Source organism: Hylobates moloch, unplaced genomic scaffold, assembly GCF_009828535.3.
Source record: "Hylobates moloch isolate HMO894 unplaced genomic scaffold, HMol_V3 SCAFFOLD_2, whole genome shotgun sequence".
Classification (NCBI taxonomy): domain Eukaryota; kingdom Metazoa; phylum Chordata; class Mammalia; order Primates; family Hylobatidae; genus Hylobates; species Hylobates moloch.
In genome coordinates, this window is record NW_026652277.1 from 19,214,493 (window position 1) to 19,236,727 (window position 22,235).

Here is a 22,235-nt window from a genome sequence, read left to right on the forward strand (position 1 = left end):
TTGGGCAGTATGGCCATTTTCACGATATTGATTCTTCCAACCCATGAGCATGGAATGTTCTTCCATTTGTTTGTATCCTCTTTGATTTCATTGAGCAGTGGTTTGTAGTTCTCCTTGAAGAGATCCTTCACATCCCTTGTAAGTTGGATTCCTAGGTATTTTATTCTCTTTGAAGCAATTGTGAATGGGAGTTCACTCATGATTTGGCTCTCTGTTTGTCTGTTATTGGTGTACAAGAATGCTTGTGATTTTTGTACATTGATTTTGTATCCTGAGACTTTGCTGAAGTTGCTAATCAGCTTAAGGAGATTTTGGGCTGACACAATGGGGTTTTCTAGATATACAATCATGTCATCTGCAAACAGGGACAGTTTGACTTCCTCTTTTCCTAATTGAACACCCTTTATTTCCTTCTCCTGCCTGATTGCTCTGGCCAGAACTTCCAGCACTATGTTGAATAGGAGCGGTGAGAGAGGGCATCCCTGTCTTATGCCAGTTTTCAGAGGGATTTTGTCATCTTCTATATTTTGAAGAACATTGTTGAAATGTCCTTCAAAAAAATAAAAAGACAAAAAGCCAAGCCATTAGTTGGTGTGACATGGTTCTCTAATTCTCCTTTGCAGTATATTCCAGCCACTTCAATTTTCAACTGTATTCAGTTTCAGTTGTATTCAAGGGTATAGCACATGAGTATTCCTGGAACCCAAGAATTAAATGCTGGGAGATAAAGGTAAACTAATACATATGCTGATTATATGAAGGGTACTCAGTTGACCTGATAACAAGTTTTTTAAAAGAAAGGCTTCAAAAGAGAAGCCTGTTGGACCACTAACTCACAAGTAATGCTTTAAAAATATATATCTGAATAACAATACTAAAATACCACAGGAAATCAAGAATACTTTTAAATATAAAATATTTTAATAGCCTCAATTTGGAACTAAAAATAAATATTTAACTGAAAGAAAAAATACACACTCATACACATAGATAATATATAAATATATATAGAAAATATTTTAATATATATTAAATATATATGATCAAATTATATATTAATATATGATAGATGAATATATTTAGTTATATATTTTATTTAATCATATAAATACATAAAATATATGTATGTAAATATATATATCGTAAATATAAAAAATATATATGTGTATTTCTTCCTTAAGTATTTATTTGTAGTCCCATTCAAGACTATTAATATATTTTCTATATATTTGTATATTTTATATATGATGTATAATTAGACTATATAATTATTTATATCTATATAATATATAATATTATACATAATATTATATATAATGTAAATATACACAAGAAACTACTGTCCTCTCAATATAATGTTATAAATATATATAATATATGTTTATATAATATGTAATATATAATTAAATATAATTATAATATATATTAATAGTCTTGAATGGGACTACAAATAAATATTTAACTTAAGGAAAAAATACACACACATATATATAGATTTTATATTTACCTACCCACAAAGGGGAATGGTAGCTATGATGAATTTCTGACAATGGCAATAGAAAACAATCCAATTATGTTTAAATGCAGAAATCTTTCACATACTAATGCATTTGAGAAGAAAAGAAATAGTGTATTATATTACTCAGAAAAAGCTATTGTAATGACTCTCAGAATCACATTTCACTTGGCAGTTATAGCCATTCATTACTACCCTGGCCAGTGTGGGAATCAGAGCAACTGAAAATAAGATAAAATACCAATCAGTCCCCAGTACCTACTCTGTATTTGCTGTATACACAGCATACAGAGTATTTTATTGCTGGAATCTGACAGGTTTAAGCAAATTAGGAGAATAAGAATATACCTTCATATTCAAAACCAATATTTGATTATGAGTCACTGGCTCAAGGGAATTTTGTGAATCATATGATCATAGTGACACTTTTTTGGCTCAGAAGAATTAAATGTTATTTATATATGACTCCCAAAATGAAAATGAGTTCTGTTTGATTGTGTGTATGTATAAGGATAAAAAGATATCTGTTAATGGTTTAAACACGTTCCGACTCATGCGATATTATAATTGCACTGAAAAAAATTGTGTTAATCTATTTCAAGGTAGTGGTCTGCACTTCCTGTACGTCAACTCATCTGGCTCCAAGGAAGGATCCATTGCCAGAATTACTACCTCCAAATTCTTCCCAGCAAGCCTTGGAATGTGTACTGTTCGGTTCTGGTTCTACATGATCGATCCCAGGAATATGGGAATATTAAAGGTACAAAAGGAAGCCAGAGATTTATGATCACTGAAATATGCATGACATGTTTAAACATTGTCTTCCCTTGTCTTATTTGTATTTTTGTTGATCTCACCACCAGTGCTGGTGCCATTAATTTCTCATTTCTTTCTGGGGCAGTGGGACTTTGGCAAGCTGTGCTGTCACTCTTCTTAATCTCATTCAAGATTTATCTCACTGACGGCTGCCACCTGAACTCAATTATGTCACATGCTATTTAAAAGATTATCTGGAGATAAAAGAGTTTGAGCAGATTCCACATGTATCTTCTATTAGCAGCTTAGCTAGGGACAGTAAAGAAATGTGATGTGATGCATAGTGGTGAAGAAGATAATTTTCTCCCCAAAATTCAGTAAAGGAAAAGCAAATTTGAGACTATAAGTATATATCAGCTCACAGTAAAATCAACATGCATGCTCTATTTTTAACTAATTTAAAGCAGTAATCTGTACCAAATGCAGATACCTTTAATGAAACAAGTTGCTGCACTTATACTTTTCATTCTATCAATGAGTTTTTCAATCATCATGAACCGATTTTAAGATCTTGGTTTCTAATTAAATGATTACATATCAGCACACCACACCTAGTGTTATTAACTTATAATTACCCAATCCTGTTTTTTGAATAATAAATACAATTGGGATTTTTGTCTTTATATCAAATATGGTCCTCTGTAAATAATAGCAGCTCTTATTAAGTTCTGCCTTATATTTACGCGTATTTTAAACACTCTATGGTATCAGTTTTAATTATCACCTTCACCTGATCAGGTAAGTATATTTTTCCCAATTTTACAACAAAGAAACTGAGACTGAAAGAGGCTTAGTAACTTTTTCAACATTTCACAGTCAAAATTCTGATTTCAAAAATCTGATATCTTTTTTTGGTGGGGGGCAGGGAGAGACAGAGTCTTGCTCTGTCGCCCCGACTGAAGTGCAGTGGTGCGATTTCAGTTCACTGGAACCTCCGCCTCCCAGGTTCAAGTGATTCTCCTGCCTCAGCCTCCTGAGTAGCTGGGATTATAGTCATGCATCACCACGCCCAGCTAATTTTTTGTACTTTTAGTAGAGATGGGGTTTCACCATGTTGGCCAGGCTGGTCTCAAACTCCTGACCTCGTGATCCACCCACCTCAGCCTCCCAGGGTGCTGGGATTACAGGCCTGAGCCACCATGCCCCCCGTCTCATAGATATGATATCTATTACCCAGTTTTGTTTCTCAGATTCTCTGTGGTCAACCAAAGAAGTCAGAAGAGAAACATGGGAAAATGAGAGAACGTAAAAAGGCCTTATCAATTCTAGACGTCGACAGAAATTGAAACTCTTAAGTAAAAATCCAAACATGCAAAGAAAGTTGAGAATTTATCCTGACTGTGCGAGAATGTTTTTTCAAAGGAAGCCAGTAAAACAACAGAGAAAGAGGTTCATTTTTAACAGTTCGGGAGCACACGAATAAATGCAAAGCATGTAAAAATTTTAAATTATTTTTCATAGTTTTTACATCTAATCGATGAATATTCAATAGATTAGCCTATTGCTTATGCTAAATTTTATCCAGTGTAATTTATAACCACTGAGCTTCAAGAAACTCCACAACACCTTATTTCTACTGACTTTATTAAACACAGATTGCTGCAATTGAAGAGGACACTAGTCTACAGTTCTCATCAAAGCAAGCATCAATGGAAAGGCCACCAGACTTTTCCATATAATGTAGGCAGATTTCAGTCACTTCCTAAGAAATTGATGCTACCTCAATTCAAAAAGACCACCCATGTGTTCTTTAGCTACTCACCAGCTGGACCTTCAGTTCTTTAGTTACCCAGTTAAATGACCCTCTGTGTTTAGCCATGTTTCTGTAAATAACCTTTGAAATAGAAATAGTGACCTCACGTCTTGATTTCTGATACCTGACTTTGGTGCTTACTGGTTTTTCGAACCAGAAAGCAGCAGTTAAGTATAATGATGCTTTTCTACTCTGGGAAGTTTTCAGAGAGGTCTACTAGAAAGAATAGTGGCAGGAAATTGATAATCAGCATGATATTGATTTTTCTGTAGCAACGGTCTTGGTGGGTATATTAGGTCATTCTTGTGTTGCTGTAAAGAAATAACCTGAGACCGGTAATTTATAAAGGAAATGGGTTTAATTGGCTCACAGTTCTGCATGCTGTACAGGAAGCATGGCACCGGGCATCTGCTCAGCTTCTGATGAGGCCTCAAGAAGCATTCAAGTATGGTGGAATGCAAAGTGGGAGCTGTCGCAGGGTGAAAGCAGAGACCAAAGAGGGAGGCGCTAATACTTTTAAATGACCAGATATCATGAGAACTCACTCACTATCATGAAGACAGCATCCAGCCATGACGGATCTGCCCCCATGACCCAACAGCTCCCACCAGTCCCAGCCTTCAGCATTGGGGATTACAATTCAACATGAGATTTGGACGGGGTCAAATATCCAAACTATATCAGTGGGGTTGACTGCCACAATGACTTTCTTTTACCACGTCCATGGGTGACCTCAGTAGGGCCAATCATAGGCTCCTCTAAGCATTTGATGCAGAGGAAGAGAGTTATTTCTCTTTCTTTTGGATTACAAGTTGTAGGAAAATAGGCTAGGCTTGGGGCTGTTGGAGGCCATCTTTCCTCACAAAGAGAGAGAGATTGTTTGACAAGCTAACACACGGGGACACAGAGCTAAAGAAAGGGGAAGAAACAGAAAGGTACCTGCTCTATTTAAACTCTCAATCCCACTTTTTCTGCACCAGTAGAATTCTCCTTTTGTTACTTGCTACTGAAAAAGCCCTAACCATTACAGAAACTCAGCAAAAACTGTTTTCATAATGTGGCCTTATATCCCTGATGGATCATAGCAGCTGGGGCAAATCTTATTTTCTCAACTATTGCTGTGGAAAATCTTGAGTTATTCACAGACTGAAAACCTTCCTAAGCATGCAGTAATTTCACATTTGGAGGAACCAATGAAGTGGAAACCCCTTCTCCCTGTTCTTCGGATTGAGGCTTTCCATTAGCATGCTTTTCTTTCACCTGCAAGTTTGTGCTTTCTTACAATCTCTAATTTGGGTATTATAGTACTGCAGGACCACTCCTTATAAAGGAGATGTGGACCCATGTTTGTAACTCTATTTTTTACAAATAATTCATGCCAATAGTCCAATTAATATAATCTGAACTTATGGTGGGAAAAAAACTTTTTTCTAAGTAAAAAAGTCCTTTTTTCCCCTCCTCTAATAATGTTGACACCATAAAAAAAAACTTAAAAAAATAGAATAAATGATCATATCTACTGTGGGTGTGGATGTAAAGAAACAGATATTCATTGCTAGCTGGACTATCAATTTGCAATTATGAAGAATATTTTGACAATTAAAAAATTTATAATTTTTATATTATTTGCTAAAACATTTTACATCTAGAAATTTATTATAATGAAATAAAGATAGATATATATGCTATTTTATTTATAAACTTTTTGTTGTTGTTGTTTTTTGAGATGGAGTCTCGCTCTGTTGTCAGACTGGAGTGCAGTGGCGTGATCTTGGCTCACTGCAACCTCCGCCTCCCTGGTTCAAGCAATTCTCCTGCTTCACCCTCTGGAGTAGCTGGGATTACAGGCAGGCGCCACCACACCCAGCTAACTTTTGTATTTTTAGTAGAGATGGCGTTTCACCATGTTGGCCAGGCTGGTCTCGATCTCCTGACCTAGTGATTCGCCCGCCTCGGCCTCCCAAAGTGCTGGGATTACAGGCGTGAGCCACTGCACCCGACCAAAGTTTTTTTTTTAATCTCCGTGTTTACCCTAGTAAATATTGGAAACCACTTAAGCATCAAATAGTAGGAATTACTAAAATATAGTACATTCTGTCATACAGAAACACTGTAGAACAATTAATTCTGTGAATGAATAATTAGTGATAAAAAGAAATGTTTATGATTCTTTAATGACCTAAGCAGATTGTTAAGGAATATGTACACTAGTATGCAATTTTTTAAAAAATACCAAATTTTGTGTGAAAATGTGTATATGGCTATAGATATTTACCTCATAAATATATGTGTATATATATATACGTATATATGTATACATATATGTGTATATATGTAAACATATATGTGTATATATATACATATATGTATATATATATACACATATATGTTTACATATATATATACATGAGAGGGAAAAGAAATAAGTGGAGAAATACACACTACAGTGGTTAAAATAATTATTTGTGTTTTTTGAGATGAAAAAGTTTATTATTTTGCAGTCTTATGTATTTTATAATTTTTCTACATGAAACTTGTATTAGCTTTCTAATAGAAATTACGTATTTCTAAAGGGTCTTCATATTTGGAAGGGTTGAGAGACACTGCCCCAGAATGTGCCATAAACACATGACCTCTTGAGTTAATAATAGCAAATGTGGCTCCAGAGTACATGGTAGATTACAATTGTCTGAAACTATTTCTTACATTGATTATAGAAACCCTTCAGAGGGGATGTGGAAAGAAAATACCTAAGATGAATTTTCAGATGCAAGGGTTTATGAGGCAATAAAAATAGGAATGCATTCTCAAAAGAGATTCCAAATTGTAGATTGTGGGAGTTTGTCTCCTTGTCAGCGTAAATTTTCTGAAATCTCACTAAAGTTTATGCATTCCCTGCCCTTCCAGGATCTGCTCTGTATTCCACAGAACTACACTTCCCTAGCTCCTTTGCTTTCTGCCTTCCTAGGTAGGTTTGGTCAATGGAAGGTACCCATCAAAGACCTGAGGACAGGAAGAGAAGACAAGCCTTCCTCCTCTCTCTTCCTATTTTGGATTGAGTCTCTAACTGTACCTTATTTGTGACTCAGCTTCCCCCAATTAGGCCATGCTTCCTTAGTTCCACCTCCCATAGAACACGCCCCAAAATTTTTCTTTTTCTTTTTTTTTTTTTAATTATACTTTAAGTTTGAGGGTACATGTGCACAATGTGCAGGTTTGTTATATTCTTCCAGCAGCTTGAATTTAGTGACATTTTTCCTTTGTCCCTCTTGTTTTAGGGATGGAAACATTCTACATATGGTAGGTTGCATCATAATTTCCTTGCTGATTTCTCATCTCTTTCGTAACCTTTGTAATCAGTCCCCTATCTCTCTATATTAAACTTCCTTTATTTGAAATATGTTAGAGTAGTTTAGCTACTCTAAACTTGAATTTGTCTGATGTAAGTGTGCACTGTAAACAGAAATCTTTTGATGCTATGACCTTACAAAATAATAAAAAAACTTGAGTGACAGTCAGCTTCAATTTGTCCTCATTACATTAACTTATTTCTGAATAAGGTTCTAGTAGGTGATAACAGAAAACAGGTAAACAAACAAAACAGATAACTATGAGACCTTCCATTTGTCATACAGCGCTGGAGCAAATAAGAAAGTTTCCCATGATAATTACTCATCACCTGCTGAGAGAGGCATTTTATATTGAATGGTAAGAAAGCCCATCTCAGAAAGATGATATTTGGATTTAGAGTTGAAAAGCAAGAAGGAGCCAGCCTTGTGACTATCTGGAGAAAAACTGCTCTAAGCAGGGGTTGCAAGTTAATGAAAAAGCTCCCATCTAGAAATTTCGAGGGCTGGCATAGCTGGAACAACATAGACAAGAGGATAAATAAGATTGAAGATGTAGGAAGAGACCAGGTCATTTATGATCTTGTACATGATAAGGAGACTCAGTTTTATTCTAAAAACCATGGGAAGCTATCGGAGAGTATTAACATGAAGAGTAATTAAAAATATGTAAAAGGGCTGTTTGGCTGCTATATGGGAAAGGGCTGGAATCTGGTGGGTAGGAGGAGGCCAAAGTGAAAATGAAACTTGGTATCTTAGTTCTTTCAGGTTGCTATTACCAAATACCATTGACTGCATGACTTATAAACAACATAAATCTATTTCTTATAGTTCTGGAGGCTGGGAAGTCCAAGATCAAGGGGCTGGCAAGTCTGGTGTCTTACCAGACCTTTTTTGTGACTTCACATGATGGAAAAGGCAGGAGAGCTCTCCTCTCTCTCCTTTTTCTCCTCCCTCCTCTTTCTCCAGATATTCACAAGGCTGGCTTCTTGTATTCAAACATCATCTTTCTCAGAGGGCCTTCCTTATCATTTGATATAAAATACCTCTCTCAGCAGAAGATGAGTAATTACTTATCATGGGAAACTTATTTTTTTTTCCAGAGAACTATATCACAGATGGAAAGTTTCATAGCTACCTGTGTTGTTTGTTTTCTGTCATTTCTCTTCCTTGACTTCAGTCTCTTTATAAGGGCACTAATCCCATTCATGAGGTCTCCCCCTTCATGATCTTGTCCCTCCTATAGGCCCTACCTTCTAACACCATCACCTTCGGTGTTAGGATTTCAGCATGTGAGTCTTGGGGAGTGATATTCAGTCCATTGCACAGGGAGAAAAGTGAAGATGATTGCAGAAGTCCAGAGCAACAAAGATGTGGCTTGATTTAAAATGGAATGTAAAGATAAACTGAAAACCAATGTCTGTAAATAATGCACAGGACTTAGATCTTCACTGACATTTAAGATAATTTTCTAAATAAAGCATATCTAAATTTTATTAGCATATTAATTAAGTGTATCATATAAAGCGGAAGCAATCAACAACTAGTATAGTCAGTGAGATCAAGGTGAAATTCAGTTATGATTTTCCCATTATGTTTTAGGATAAAAAGCCAAACTATGCTGATTTATCTCAGCCTTCAAAGTAGAGGGCTGCATAAAGAAAATATTTTATAGAAATTAGGAAGACTTCAATATCTTTTCATCGTAAATGACTGATAATCAGAATAATAAAATGTTCACATGGGCATCAATATCCTTCAATTAAAAGCTGAAGGAATTAGAGAACAATGCTAATTTGTACTTACTTAATAGTTGTTTTATTTTCTAGTAATGCCAAACCAGAAGAACTTACAAAGATCAGTTTCTTTCTGTCTTTCAATTACCTACTTACATGTCAAATTAAAAGCACTCTTTAAAATGATGGTCAGTTTTTGATCCATACTGCCAAAAGAGCCCTAAATGAAACCAAATTAATTTCCCATTATATTATTTAATTACAGTTATTCAGCTTCCTACCTTCTGTCTTGTTTTGATGTTTAATACTGTCTCAATTGATTTGGTCTACAAAAAGCAGTTAACTTGGCACTGAACAAGATGATTTCTCTAAAAATAACTAATATATTTTATTACTCTAGACTTATTTTTCAAGAAATAAAAGGACTTTGGGAGGCCGAGGCAGGCTTTTCGTAATATTTTTGTAGTTTATATAAATTTCTAATTGCTCATGAAAAAAAAAGCTACTTTCTAAAACTTCCGTGATAACAGATAATTTTATATATATATATGGGATTCTGGAAACCGATTGTTCGTATTTCAGAACAAGTAGCCTATGGTGTTGAAATAGTCTCTATCTTAAATTTGAGGCATTCTTTGGCCTAAATCAGTTTCAGTAAAACCCATAGGATAAGACATTTAGCATGTAAATGCTACAGTTCAGAAAACCATTATTGTTGTGAGCTGGTGCTATTAAGTTTTGTTTTGTTTTGTTTCAATGTAATATTTAGGAAGATAGTAAAAGCAGAGAAAAAAAACCAGAATAATATCAGAGTCAGACTTAGATGGTTATGATATGCCATACACCATTCAAAGTCCTTTATCATAAATTAATTAATCTGATTCTCACACCCTCCAATGAGGCAAGTACTGACATTATCTACATTTTAACAGATAAGGCAAATGAGATAGACAAAGCTTCAGGAATTTGTCCAAGGTCATAGAGCTGGGCAGGTTTTCCCACATGGCCTATGTCTACTCTATGCTTATAACTACTACACTTTTCTGCCTTTCAGAACTAGAGGGCTATTTTATGACATATTTAGGGTTTGCATTTTCATTATTCAAAATTGTCTTATATTTTCTACCAGTAGTTGATAAAGTCTAATTCTTTAAAAGGTATTTTGCATATTTCATGTTCTGCATATTATACTTTTCAGTATACATTTGGTTTGAATTATAAATTTTACAAAATAGCGTCATGGTTACTTAAATAGTTAGATGTGTTCCCAAATGCTTTGTGTGTGTGAGCCAATATGGGGGATGCTATAAGTATTTGTCTTACCAATAGTTGCCTGTAAGACATGCCATGCAATCCTTTTGTTCTGCTGCTTTGTTTTTTTTATTATTTGTATTTTTGAGACAGGGTGTCACTCTGTAACCCAGACTGGAGTGCAGTGGTGCAATCTCCGCTCACTGCAGTTTCAGCCTCCTGGGCTTGAGTTATCCTCCCACGTCAGCCTCCCTAGTAGCTGGGACTACCAGCATGCGTCACCACACCCAGCTAATTTGTGTGTGTGTGTGTGTGTGTGTGTGCACGCGTGCAGTGATGGGGTTTTGCCATGTTGCCCAGGCTGGTCTTGAACTCCCAAGCTCAAGTGATCTGCCCACCTCGGCCTATAGTGTGTGTGTGTGTGTGTGTGTGTGTGTGTGTGTGTGTGTGTGCACACGTGCAGTGATGGGGTTTTGCCATGTTGCCCAGGCTGGTCTTGAACTCCCAAGCTCAAGTGATCTGCCCACCTCGGCCTCCTATAGCGCCCGGGTTATAGGTGTGAGCCACGTGCCCAGCGTGTTCTGCTGCTTGAGATGATTAACTTTTGAATGAGCTGCTCAAGGACAAGGGCCACCAATACTGTGTCTTCTTTGTCAGACTCACTGAGGGCCCTTCTGGTCGATTTTGTAATCATCTAGAATTTGCCATTAGATCTACAGTTGTCCTGTTAGAATTGTCAGACGTTTCCGGAACCCCTTCTTTAGGCTAGTGCAAGAGGAAATTCTATTCCCTGTTTTGATAGCAGGCATCTAATCATCAGAATAGGAAATTTAGCAGTGAAGAAAAAGTCTTACCCCAACTCAGCCTCTCTTAAATGCAGAATGACTGTGGACCCTCTGGGGTGTGGTGCAGAGACACGTGGCACCCACAGTGGAAGGTATTTTGAGGTAGTAAGGCTTTTGATACATGATTAAACAATGATTCTCACAACCCATAATAAGATGACACAGCAATATGAATAATGAACCAATGAACTATGATGCATAAAGAGTTTCTAATAATAGAGGAAATGCATTGATACTTATATTCACTTAATCAGGTACTAGGTTATCATTTATTGCAGTGAAGTAATAATTTAGAAAACGATAACCCTTGTTAATGAGCTGCTAAAAAAGACTCTGGTTATTCCCATGAGATGTTGCTATATAGATGAGGACCCAGCCCATCTCATAGTTATCACTTGTGCTGCAGAAATTTCTCCAGGCATATGTTGAGAGAAAAGAGAAGTGGAAAAAAAAAACCTTGATGTTTCAGTAGCAAAAAATATGCAAAGTTGAATATTCACTTAAATTTACAAAAAAAATATATTTTCAGAAATTAAAAATGGAAGGCCAGGCACAGTGGCTCACAGCTGTAATCCCAGCACTTTGGGAGGCTGAAGCAGGAGCATTGCTTGATGCCAGGAATTTGAGACCAGCCTGGGCAACATGGCAAGACCCTGTCTCTTTAAAAATAAAGATATACTCAGGATAAGAAAAACGAAAGGAATTAAGTCGGTACTAGTTTGTATAACATATGCTTAAGGCAATATAAACATCAGGCCTTTTTGTTGCATTTCTTTTATTATTGACACTGTAAGAATGTAATCTTATTATTGAATGTTATTGAGTGGCACTGTCAGTATTCTGTCTCTAAATTTATTCATTTTCAAAGTGTATTTTAACTAATTTTATAGACTAACCAGTTCTCTTTCATTTTTGTTTATGCTGAACTTCATGGCCATTGTTTTTATAAGTGGTGTTAAACTGCTTATCAATGGTAGCTTTGGAGAAAAATATTAGATAGTATTTAAGACACATATGCAATTATCCCCATGCATAAAAGGTAGGGAGATGTGTGTAGAAGTTTTTAAGCATACTTAACAAATGTATAAAACCTAGATTATACCTTAAATCTGAGCATGTCTTACTATTTTCAGCAGAAACATGACAAGTAATATTCTAGGGCAAGAGCTCTTAATGTGTTACTCATCCTGACACATTGAAATCATTTATACAATATAACATGAGTAATGTGTTATAGCAATAGTTAAAATGAAGCAAAGTATTTTTTAGTGATTTCTTTTCTCTTTGTAAGAATAGATTCAAGTTTCTCCTTCTATAATATCCATGTCTTATATTTTAATCTAATATGTTTTATTGAATAGCAGGAAAAGGCAAGGTTTGGTCCGGTGTGCCAGAGACACTTAGGATCCTGTGACAAGGTACACTTAGGAGTGTGTCAAGCGTACAAACATAATCTATCACATAGTAAGAATCACCAGCTCATATTAACACTTTAGCAAAGATAGGTGAATAGGTCTTGATAGCAAAGAGACACTTTGACAGCTGTGCCAGAGTAAACCTTGCTAAAATGTACATGTGTATCTTCCATTGTGAATACTAGAAAATATAAGCCACAGGATGGCAAAAAACACTGGTGTTAAGTTTGCTTTTAAATTATAAATTAGGCAGGATGGGAAGGCACCACACAAAATGCAAAGGTCGACACTCAAGAGAAAGAGCTAATCTAATTTGACCTTCAAAATAGACTTTCCTTTCACAATATAATAAAAATAGAAAAATAAAAGTAAGCTCAACTTGAAGAGTTATGCAACTAAAAATTAAAATCAAGTCACAGTTTTAAGACAGAGGCATGGGAATTTGCAAAAGAAGGTCTTTCTTACACCTGACTACAAACGGACTACGTGCAAAGTCACCTTGAGAAAGAACCTAAATCAGCTTCACTTGTAAGTCTGGGTCTGAAGCTGCATATTATTTCTTTATAAAAACCATTTAATATACTTGAAGCTCAAGTAACTTTTCTTTTACATTTTTATTTCATGAAAGCTACCCATCTTTATTTTCCTTACAGAGTCTGGGTTTAATGCCTTGTTTAGAAAGCCATTTTCTGTCATAAAATAACAAGATATTTTCATTTGTTTTAATAATTATATAATTTATAATTTTAATAATTATATAATTCTGGTTTCTAGTTTTAACTACTTAATAGTTATGATTCATTTTTGTTTATGTGTGGTGAGAGGTTAGACTCTCCTGATGGTTTTTTTCCAATTGCAGTATAATTGTTCCAATATCATTGATGTAATTCTTTGTCCTCTCCCGTGAATTGGAGATGCCTCCACTATCATATGTTAAATTTATATATGCAGATGTAAATTTTCTTTAAATGTGTGAAAGAATGATAGTTTCTCAGTTGAATACAAAGATAGGTAGATAAATAGATGTTAGAAATACAGAGACAAACCATAATCCTCTCTACCCTTACTGTTATTGGCTTAATTTGTTAATGTAGGACAAAGGTATTTTAGAAGCCTCCAGTACAATTATAAAAGTGTCTATTTATCTTTTTGTTTTACCTGTCTTAGATTTTTATGTGTCGAAGTTATGTTGTTGAATGCCTAAGGATTCAAGACAGTTATGTCTGTTTGGGGAATTACAACTTTTATCAACAGTAAATAGCCTTCTTTGTACTTTCCCTGGAAATCTTGTACTATTTGTTAATAATATGGATGTTCCACTGTCTTCATTTTTTGTCGGATTCATATAAGAAAATAAAAGAACTTTTATCTGAGTACTACAAGAGTACTATTAATTATTACATCCAGGGAGACATTAATCTGAGACAGCAATCACACCCTACTCCCCTGGGTTTTTCTTTTTCCTTTTTTTTTTTTTTTTGAGATAGGGTCTTGTACTGTCATTCAGGCTGGAGTACAGTGGTGCAATCACAGCTCACCGCAGCCTTGGATTCCCAGGATCAAGCAATTCTCTGGCCTCAGCCTCTCAAGTAGCTGGGACTACAGATGTAAAAATCATGCCCGGCTGATTTTTTTTTTTTTTTTTTTTTTTGAGAGAGAGAGAGAGATGGGGTCTCACTATGTTTCCTAGGCTGGTCTCCAACTCCTGGGCTCAAGCTATCCTCCTGCCTCAGAATCCCAAAGTGCTGAGATTACAGGCCTGAGCCACCATACTAGGCTTACTCCCCTTTTTGAGTTATGTAGTTATCTCTTTAAACTGCTTGTGATTGCCCCAACCATCTATAAATTAACCTAATAATGCCACACCAGACACTGTAACCTAAACTGTAGCTTAACAACGCATAGCCAATCACTAATCCCTGTTATTTCTGCAAACCAATGGAGAATTCTTGGCAAACAACTTTGTATCAACTTGCTCCCTATCCCTAATTTTGCCTTTACAAATCAACTTGTAACTGCTGCTAAGTGAAGTGTATATTCAGGGCAACTGGAATCTATGCTCCTGGGTTTCCATCCTCAAGCCTGGCTGAAATAAACTCTCTACTTAAAATTAATTTCACCTCACCTTCTTCTTTTTAAATCAATATATATCTTTATTTTGATTATTCCATGCTACTTGGCTTTAGTTATGCCTATTATAAACAGTATCTGGCTGAATTGTGTTTTTTTCACACAATTTGAGCTTCTAGTTTTTTAAATAAATCAATTCAGTATTTTTATATGTGTTGCGGTTAAGGCTTCGTTGTCATATAGATCTTTTGGTTGTGTGTTTTCTACTTGTATTTTTTATTTTTCCCCTCTACTTGAGTCTTTTTTGCTTTGTTTTGGGTGTTTTTTTTTTTGTTTCTTTGTTTTTTTTTTAGATGGAGTCTCGCTCTTGTCACCCAGGCCAGAGTGCAATGGTGTGATCTTGGCACACTGCAACCTCTGCCTCCTGGGCTCAGGCAATTCTCCTGCCTCAGCCTCCCAAGTAGCTGGGAGTACAGGTGCCTGCCACCACACCTGGCTAATTTTTGTATTTTTAGTAGAGAATGGGTTTCACCATCTTGGCCAGGCTGGTCTTGAACTCCTGACCTCAAGTGATTTGCCCACCTAGGCCTCCCAAAGTGCTGGGGTTACAGACGTGAGTCACCACACCAGGCCTACTTGAGTCTTTAGATGGGTTGGCTAGATTTCTTTTGTTCCTTCTTATTCCCAGTGTTTATAAGTTTTGATTGCTGTGCCTTTTTTTTTCCTGAAGTGGGCACAATTTTTATTGTCTATTAAAGTATTTATTATGAATGAAAATTAATAACCTACCCACCACCCACTGAAAGTAGATCTTTGGCCAGATTTGATTGGCCTGAATCATCCTCTCTAACAGCTCTATGACTTATTAAAATTGTCTGGAACTAAAGTGCAAATCATTTCTGTACCTTCTTGTCAATCATATTCAGAAAAATAACAATGACCTCTCTTCAGTTTTTCAATTCACAGTGTATTATCATCAAGTAAAACTATGCATTTTACTTGATGATAATATCAAGCAGTAGGCAAACTTTGCCCACCACTCTTTATTAATGCCTATGCAATCTACTATATTGTATTCTTTTTGTTTGATATGCATATTAGCTTGCTAGAGTTGCCATAACAAGATACCGTAGACTGGGTGGCTTCAACAATAGAAATGTGTTTCCTTATAATCATGGAGGCTGGAGGTCCAAGATGAAGGTGTCAGCAGGTGTGGGTTCTTCTGAGGCGTCTTCCTTGACTGGTCACTGGTCACCTTTCCACTGTCCTCACACCTTTCCACTGTCCTCTATGCAGGCCTATCTATCCCTCATGTTTCTTCTTATGTCTAAATTTTTCTTTTTATAAGGGCATCATTCACATTGGATTAGAGCCTATCCTAACAGCCTCATTATAACTTAATGAGGCCCTGTTTCAAAATACAGTCACATTCTGAGGTTCTGTGGTTTAGGGCTGCAACATATGAACTTTAGGGGAATACATTAATCTTGTAACAGTATGTTTTGCTCATATGCATTTCAGATAACTGGAAAATGCTAATCTTTTGAGTTCCTGATTGAAAAAAGCAATCATGTGTCTATATTGGAAAGATTGGTTTGGTATAGATTTCTAGGTTGGAAATTATTTTTCCTTATATAATTGAAGATGTGGCTGCATTGCATGCTAATGTCCAGTACCTGCCTACCTTTTAGAAGACTGATGTCTGTCTGATTATTTCTCCTTCAGGATTTTTACACTACCTACTTGTGCCCATATGTGAATAAAATGTTCTTTTTATTCCCTGGAATCTATAAATTTTCCTGGAAATTTAATGATCCCTCATCATTTGTCACCTTAGGGAGATTTTCAGCTGTAATTTGCTTGGTTATATCCTTCAAGGAAAACTATTAGACAGATCTGCAAACTTCTGGACCTTTCCCCACCACCTCCTCACGTAAATTCACAACGTTTTCAGCTTTTAGTCCTCTGGCACTGTGGTCTTGGAGGATCACTTCTTTCAGTTTTCCAATTCACTTTTTGGTGTTTAATCTGGGTCAGTTTTGCTACTCAGTCTATCTCTGAGGGTTTTATTTTTACAATCATACTGTTAATTTCCAAGAACTCTGAATGCTTCCCCCCTTCATATTTGCCTGTTAGATATGACTGACACCTAAATCTCTCAAGAGAGTTAATTATATTTCTTTCTTTATTTTCCCATTGGTTCTATTAACTGTCTTCCCCATGGTGTTCAGTTTTCTGTTTAATGTAGAGTCTCTATTTTACAGTTTTTCACAACTGTCTGGTTACTTAGTATTAGTGTTCTATTTCTATAGATAGATGAGTCTAGATTGAATAATATTACTATGTGTGCTTTATCTTCTCAGACCAAGTAAGAAATTCCCTTCCCCTAACAGTGAATATGCATTCTGATTCAGGATCTCTGGTTTCATATTGCTCTGATGTAAAGGACTAGCTGTTTTCTAGTGTGTTTATGTTTATGATGTATTGTTAGCTTGTTTATGTGTTGAAGGAGGTACATGTATTTTTATGGCAGTCATAAGGGACATTGCATCATTTCTCTGGTCTCAGTACAAACTCTTGGGAACTCCTGTGTCAGAGCTCCATTTCAGCAATATTTACCCATCTTGTCTGTTCTGGGTACGAATGCTAGAATCAGCAACTCCTAACCCAAGGAATCAACCTGGCTCTTCTGGAGTCCTTGGATTAATTACCAGATGGTGACATATACACAGCTTCTTCTCTTTGGTCTTTGTCCCTTTGAGTTATTCCAGAATTGGGCTGGAACAGTTCACATTTTTGTCATTGATACTGATCTTTTCTTTTACCTGTAGGTGTTTGAAAATGCCTCAGTTCTGTTTATGTGTTTTCATCAAACAGTTTCCATTTGATTTAAAATTTCCAGAAAGTCCTAACTATTTTTGTAAGCTGGTACCTGTGATCCTGATTTTCCAGTGCTTCTGTGGATTTGTGTCAGTGTTTTTCCTGTCTTTCCAGTGGAACATTTTTGGAGAGTGTAGGTAAGTGTGTGTTTTCAGTTAGCCATCAGAACCAGAAATGATTTTTCTAAATATTTACAACTTTTGAAGAACCTACTAAAAGAACAGTAATTCAGTTCAGAAATTCATTTTTTTTCCCTATTTGCGATCTTGCAGTGTAAATTTTCTTTCAATGTGAGGGAAGGTGTTTTGAAGGCATGCTGAAGGTGCTCTGTGCGGTGATATTGTTCATTGAGACAAAAGCCTGTAAGTGTTGGGCTAACTAACATTAAATGCTACGTGGGTCATTTTGCTAAGAAAAGGCATTTTCTCGGTGCTTTATACAAAAGAGCTAAATACAAATCAGTCATTTCAACTTCCACATGCATAGTAGCTATAAGTTTTTTCAGTTCTTCCTCCTGTGAGACATTCAGTGATGTTTATTACAAACCAAGTGAGGTGCAAGAAAGACTGCCCGACTGGAACACAGGAAACCTGTGTCCAACACCCAGCTTTGCAAGTCACTAAGGATTAGAAACTCAGAAATTTCTAAAGCTCTCTGCTTCTCATCCTCCTTATTTGCAAGGACCTTAGCAATGCTTTAAAAAAAAATCTGAAAAACCTAAAACTACATCTGAAATTATTATTTTTTTAATCCCACAAAGAATGCCAGCTTCTCATAATTAAATTTCCCAGTTACCACTCTCATTAACATGACATGACTTATCCTTCTATATTAGCTCCTTTTTTCCACCATAAGATATATATATGATATGTAATAGCAATAGTAATAAAATGTGCTTAGTGTTGGTACTGAATTGACATACTTCACTTACATTTAAACCTAATAACAGATCTATCAGGGAGCTACAGCACACTTCATTTTATTGTACTCCATTTTACTGAACTTCACAGATGTATATATACTTCACTGCAAACTCCACCTCCCAGTTCAGGCAATTCTCCTGCCTCAGCCTCTCAAGTAGCTGGGATTACAGGCATGCACCACCACCCCTCACTAATTTTGTATTTTTAGTAGAGATGGGGTTTCAACATATTGGTCAGACTGATCTTGAACTCCTGACCTCAGGTGATCTGCCCCCCTCTGCCTCCCAAAGTGCCGGGATTACAGGCGTGAACCACCACGCCCGGCCTACTTGAGTCTTTTGATGGGTTGGTTAGATTTTCTTTGTTCTTCCTTATTCCCAGTGTTTATAAGTTTTAATTGCTGTGCCTTTTTTTCTAAAGTGGACATAATTTTTTTGCCTATTAAATTATTTATCTATTATGAATGAAAATTAATTACATGCTTCTAACTTACCCATCACCCAAGTAAAAGTAGATCTTTGGCAAGATATGACTGGCCTGAATCATCCTCCCTAACAGCTCTATGACTTATTAAAATTGTCACCATGCCCGGCTTCATTATATTTCTTATGGTGATCTGTGATCAGTGATCTTTGATGCTACTATTGTATTTTTTTCTGAGGTGTTATGAACTGTAATATAAAATGGTGAATATAATTGATAAATAGTGTGTGTGTTCTGACTGCTAGATTGACCTGTGGATCCCTTGTCTCTCTCCCTCTCTTTGGGCCTTCCTATTTCCTGAGACAAGACCACATTGAAATTAGGCCGACCCTTAAAGGCCAATGGTCTTTAAGTGTTCAAGCGAAAGGAAGAACAGCAATTGTCTCATTTTAAATCAAAAGCTAGAAATGATTAAGCTTAGTGAGGAAAGCATGTCGAAAGTTGAGGTAGGCTGAAAGCTAGACCTCTTGCTCCAAACAGCTAGTCAAGTTGGGGATACAAGGGTAAAGTTCGTGAAGGAAGTTAAAAATGCTACTCCAGTGAACACACACATGATAACGAAGCAAAACAGCCTTCGTGCTAATATGGAGAAAGTTTAAGTGGTCTGGATAGAAGATCAGACGAGCTGCAAAATTCCCTTAAGCCAAAGCCTAATCCAGAGCAAGACCCAACTCTCTTCAGTTTTATGAAGGCTGAGAGAAGTGAGGAAGCTGTGGAAGAAAAGTTGGAAGCAGTAGAGGATGGTTAGTTCATGAAGTTTAAGAGAATAAGCCATCTTCCTAACATAAAAGTGCAAAGTGAAGCAGAAAGTGCTGACACAGTGCTTGATAAAGCAGCAACAGGGTTTGAGAGGATTGACTCCAATTTTGAAAGAAGTTTACTGTGGGTAAAATGCTATCAAATAGCGTCATTTGCTACAGAGAAATCTTTTGAGCAAGGAAGAGTCAATCATGCAGCAAACTTATTGTCTTATTTTAAGAAATTGCCCCAGCCACTCCAACCTTCAGCAATGAGCACCCTAATCAGTGAGCAGCTCAACAAAGCAAGGCTCTTCGCCAGCAAGATTATGACTTGAAGGCTGAGATGGTCATTAGCATATTTTAGCAATAATATATTTTAAGTTAAGGTATATACATTGCTTTTTGTAGGCATAATGCTGTTGCACACTTAACTGACTGTAGTATAGTGTAAACATAACTGTTATATGCACTGAGAAACCAAAACATTTGTATGACTCACATTATTGCAATATTAGCTTTATTGCAGTAGTCTGGAACTGAACCTGCAATATCTTTGAGCTCTGCTTATTAATGTCATTTTATTTAATAGCGGTGGAAACTGAAATTTAAAGAGATTATATAACTTGGCCTAAAACAATCAATTAATCTGGGCAGAGACAGGATTGGAATCTGGGTCCTAATTCCTAACTATTACATTGCTCAGCCTTCTGGCTAATAGGTTAAACATTGGGGGAAAGTTTTATGCTTTTGAAATATAATAGAGATTAACAGAAATGCCTCCCTATATCACAAATAATCACCAACCAATTTTGGACATTCCTTTATAGTTTGAAAAAGTATTTCATATATATAAACCCATTTAATTTGCTTTGAGGTGTTAGAAAGAAAACTGTGGGATTCTTGGTCTTCATCTTAAGAAAGAAAGGTGAAAAAAAGACAAGAGTGATCTATTTCCTCAGTCTTTAATGACTCAGCTGAATTGTAGATTGTTATTTCATCCTAATTCTGATTGTTCTAAGATTTATTTTTTATAATTACCCACTCCCCTAATTGCCTATGGTACATTCTTTATAACATGCCCTAGATTATTTATAATTCAGTGACATCCAAACCCAGAAATTGTGGTGAAGTTCTAGTGTAACAAAGTAATTATGTTTTTAAACTTTTTAATTTTAAGTTCAGGGGTACATGTGCAGGTTTGTTACATAGATAAACATGTGTCATGGGCTTTTTGTTTTATTATTTCATCATCTATGTATGAAGCCAAATAACTAGTACCCATTAATTATTTTTCCTGATCCTCTATCTCCTTCCAACCTCCACCCTCCGATAGGCTCCAGTGTGTGTGTGGGTTCCCCTCTATGTGTCCACATGTTCTCATGATTTAGCTCCCACTTAAATGTGAGAACATGTGGTATTTGGTTTTCTGTCCCAGCCTTAGTTTCCTGAGGATAATGGCTTCTGGCTCCATCCGTGTCCCTGCACAGGACATGATCTCATTCTTTTAATGGCTGCATAGTATTCCATGGTGTGTATGTACCACATTTTCCTTATCCCTTATCACTAATAGGGATTTAGGTTGATTCCGTGTCTTCGCTACCATTGATAGTGCTGCAATGAACATACATACCTATGTGTATGTCTTTATACTAGAATGATTTATATTTTGGGAGGTATGTACCCCATAATGGGATTGCTAGGTAAAATGCTAGTTCTGTTTCTAGGTTTTTGAGGAATCACCACACTGTCTTCCACAATATAAGTGTTCCTTTTTCTCCACAACCTTGCCAGCATCTGTTATTTTTTGCCTTTTTAATAATAGCCATTCTGACTGGTGTGAGATGATATCTCATTGTGGTTTTGATTTGCATTTCTGTAAAGATCAGTGATTGAGCTTTTTTTTCATATGATTGTTGGCTGCATATAGGTCTTTTGAAAAGTGTCTGTTCATATCCTTTGCCCATTTTTAATATGATTGTTTTTGTCCCTATAAACTTAAGTTCTTTAGAGGTACTGGATATTAGACCTTTATAAGATGCACAGTATGCAAATATTTCCTCCCATCGTCTCTGATATTTGTGTCATCTCTGATATTTTTCAGCACTGTCTTGTAATTTTCATTGTAGAGATCTTTCACCTCCCCGGTTCACTGTATTCCTAGATATTTTATTCATTTGTTGCCATTGTGAATGGGATTTTATTCCTGGCTCAGCTCTCGGCTTGACTGTTGCTGGTATATAGGAACGCTACTGATTTTTGTATGTTGATTTTGTATCTTGAGACTTTACTGAAGTTGCTTATCAGCTTAAGAAGCTTTTGCGCAGAGACAATGGGGTTTTCTAGATATAGGATCATGTCGCCTGCAAACGGGGTAATTTAACTTTCTGTCTTCCTTTTTGGAAGCACTTTATTTCTTTATCTTTCCCAATTGCCCTGGCCTGGACTTTCAGTACTGTGTTG

General features: G+C 36.2%; 1 protein-coding gene across 1 annotated transcript in view; it reads left to right on the forward strand.

Annotated features, from left to right (window-relative positions):
- The window catches only part of MALRD1 (MAM and LDL receptor class A domain containing 1), a 695,880-nt gene that overhangs the window by 491,793 nt on the left and 181,852 nt on the right, over positions 1-22,235 (forward strand). The window contains exon 32 of the mRNA XM_032166926.2: positions 2,119-2,276. Within this exon, the coding sequence (XP_032022817.1) occupies positions 2,119-2,276 (158 nt within the window). The remainder of the gene's footprint in view (positions 1-2,118; positions 2,277-22,235) is intronic.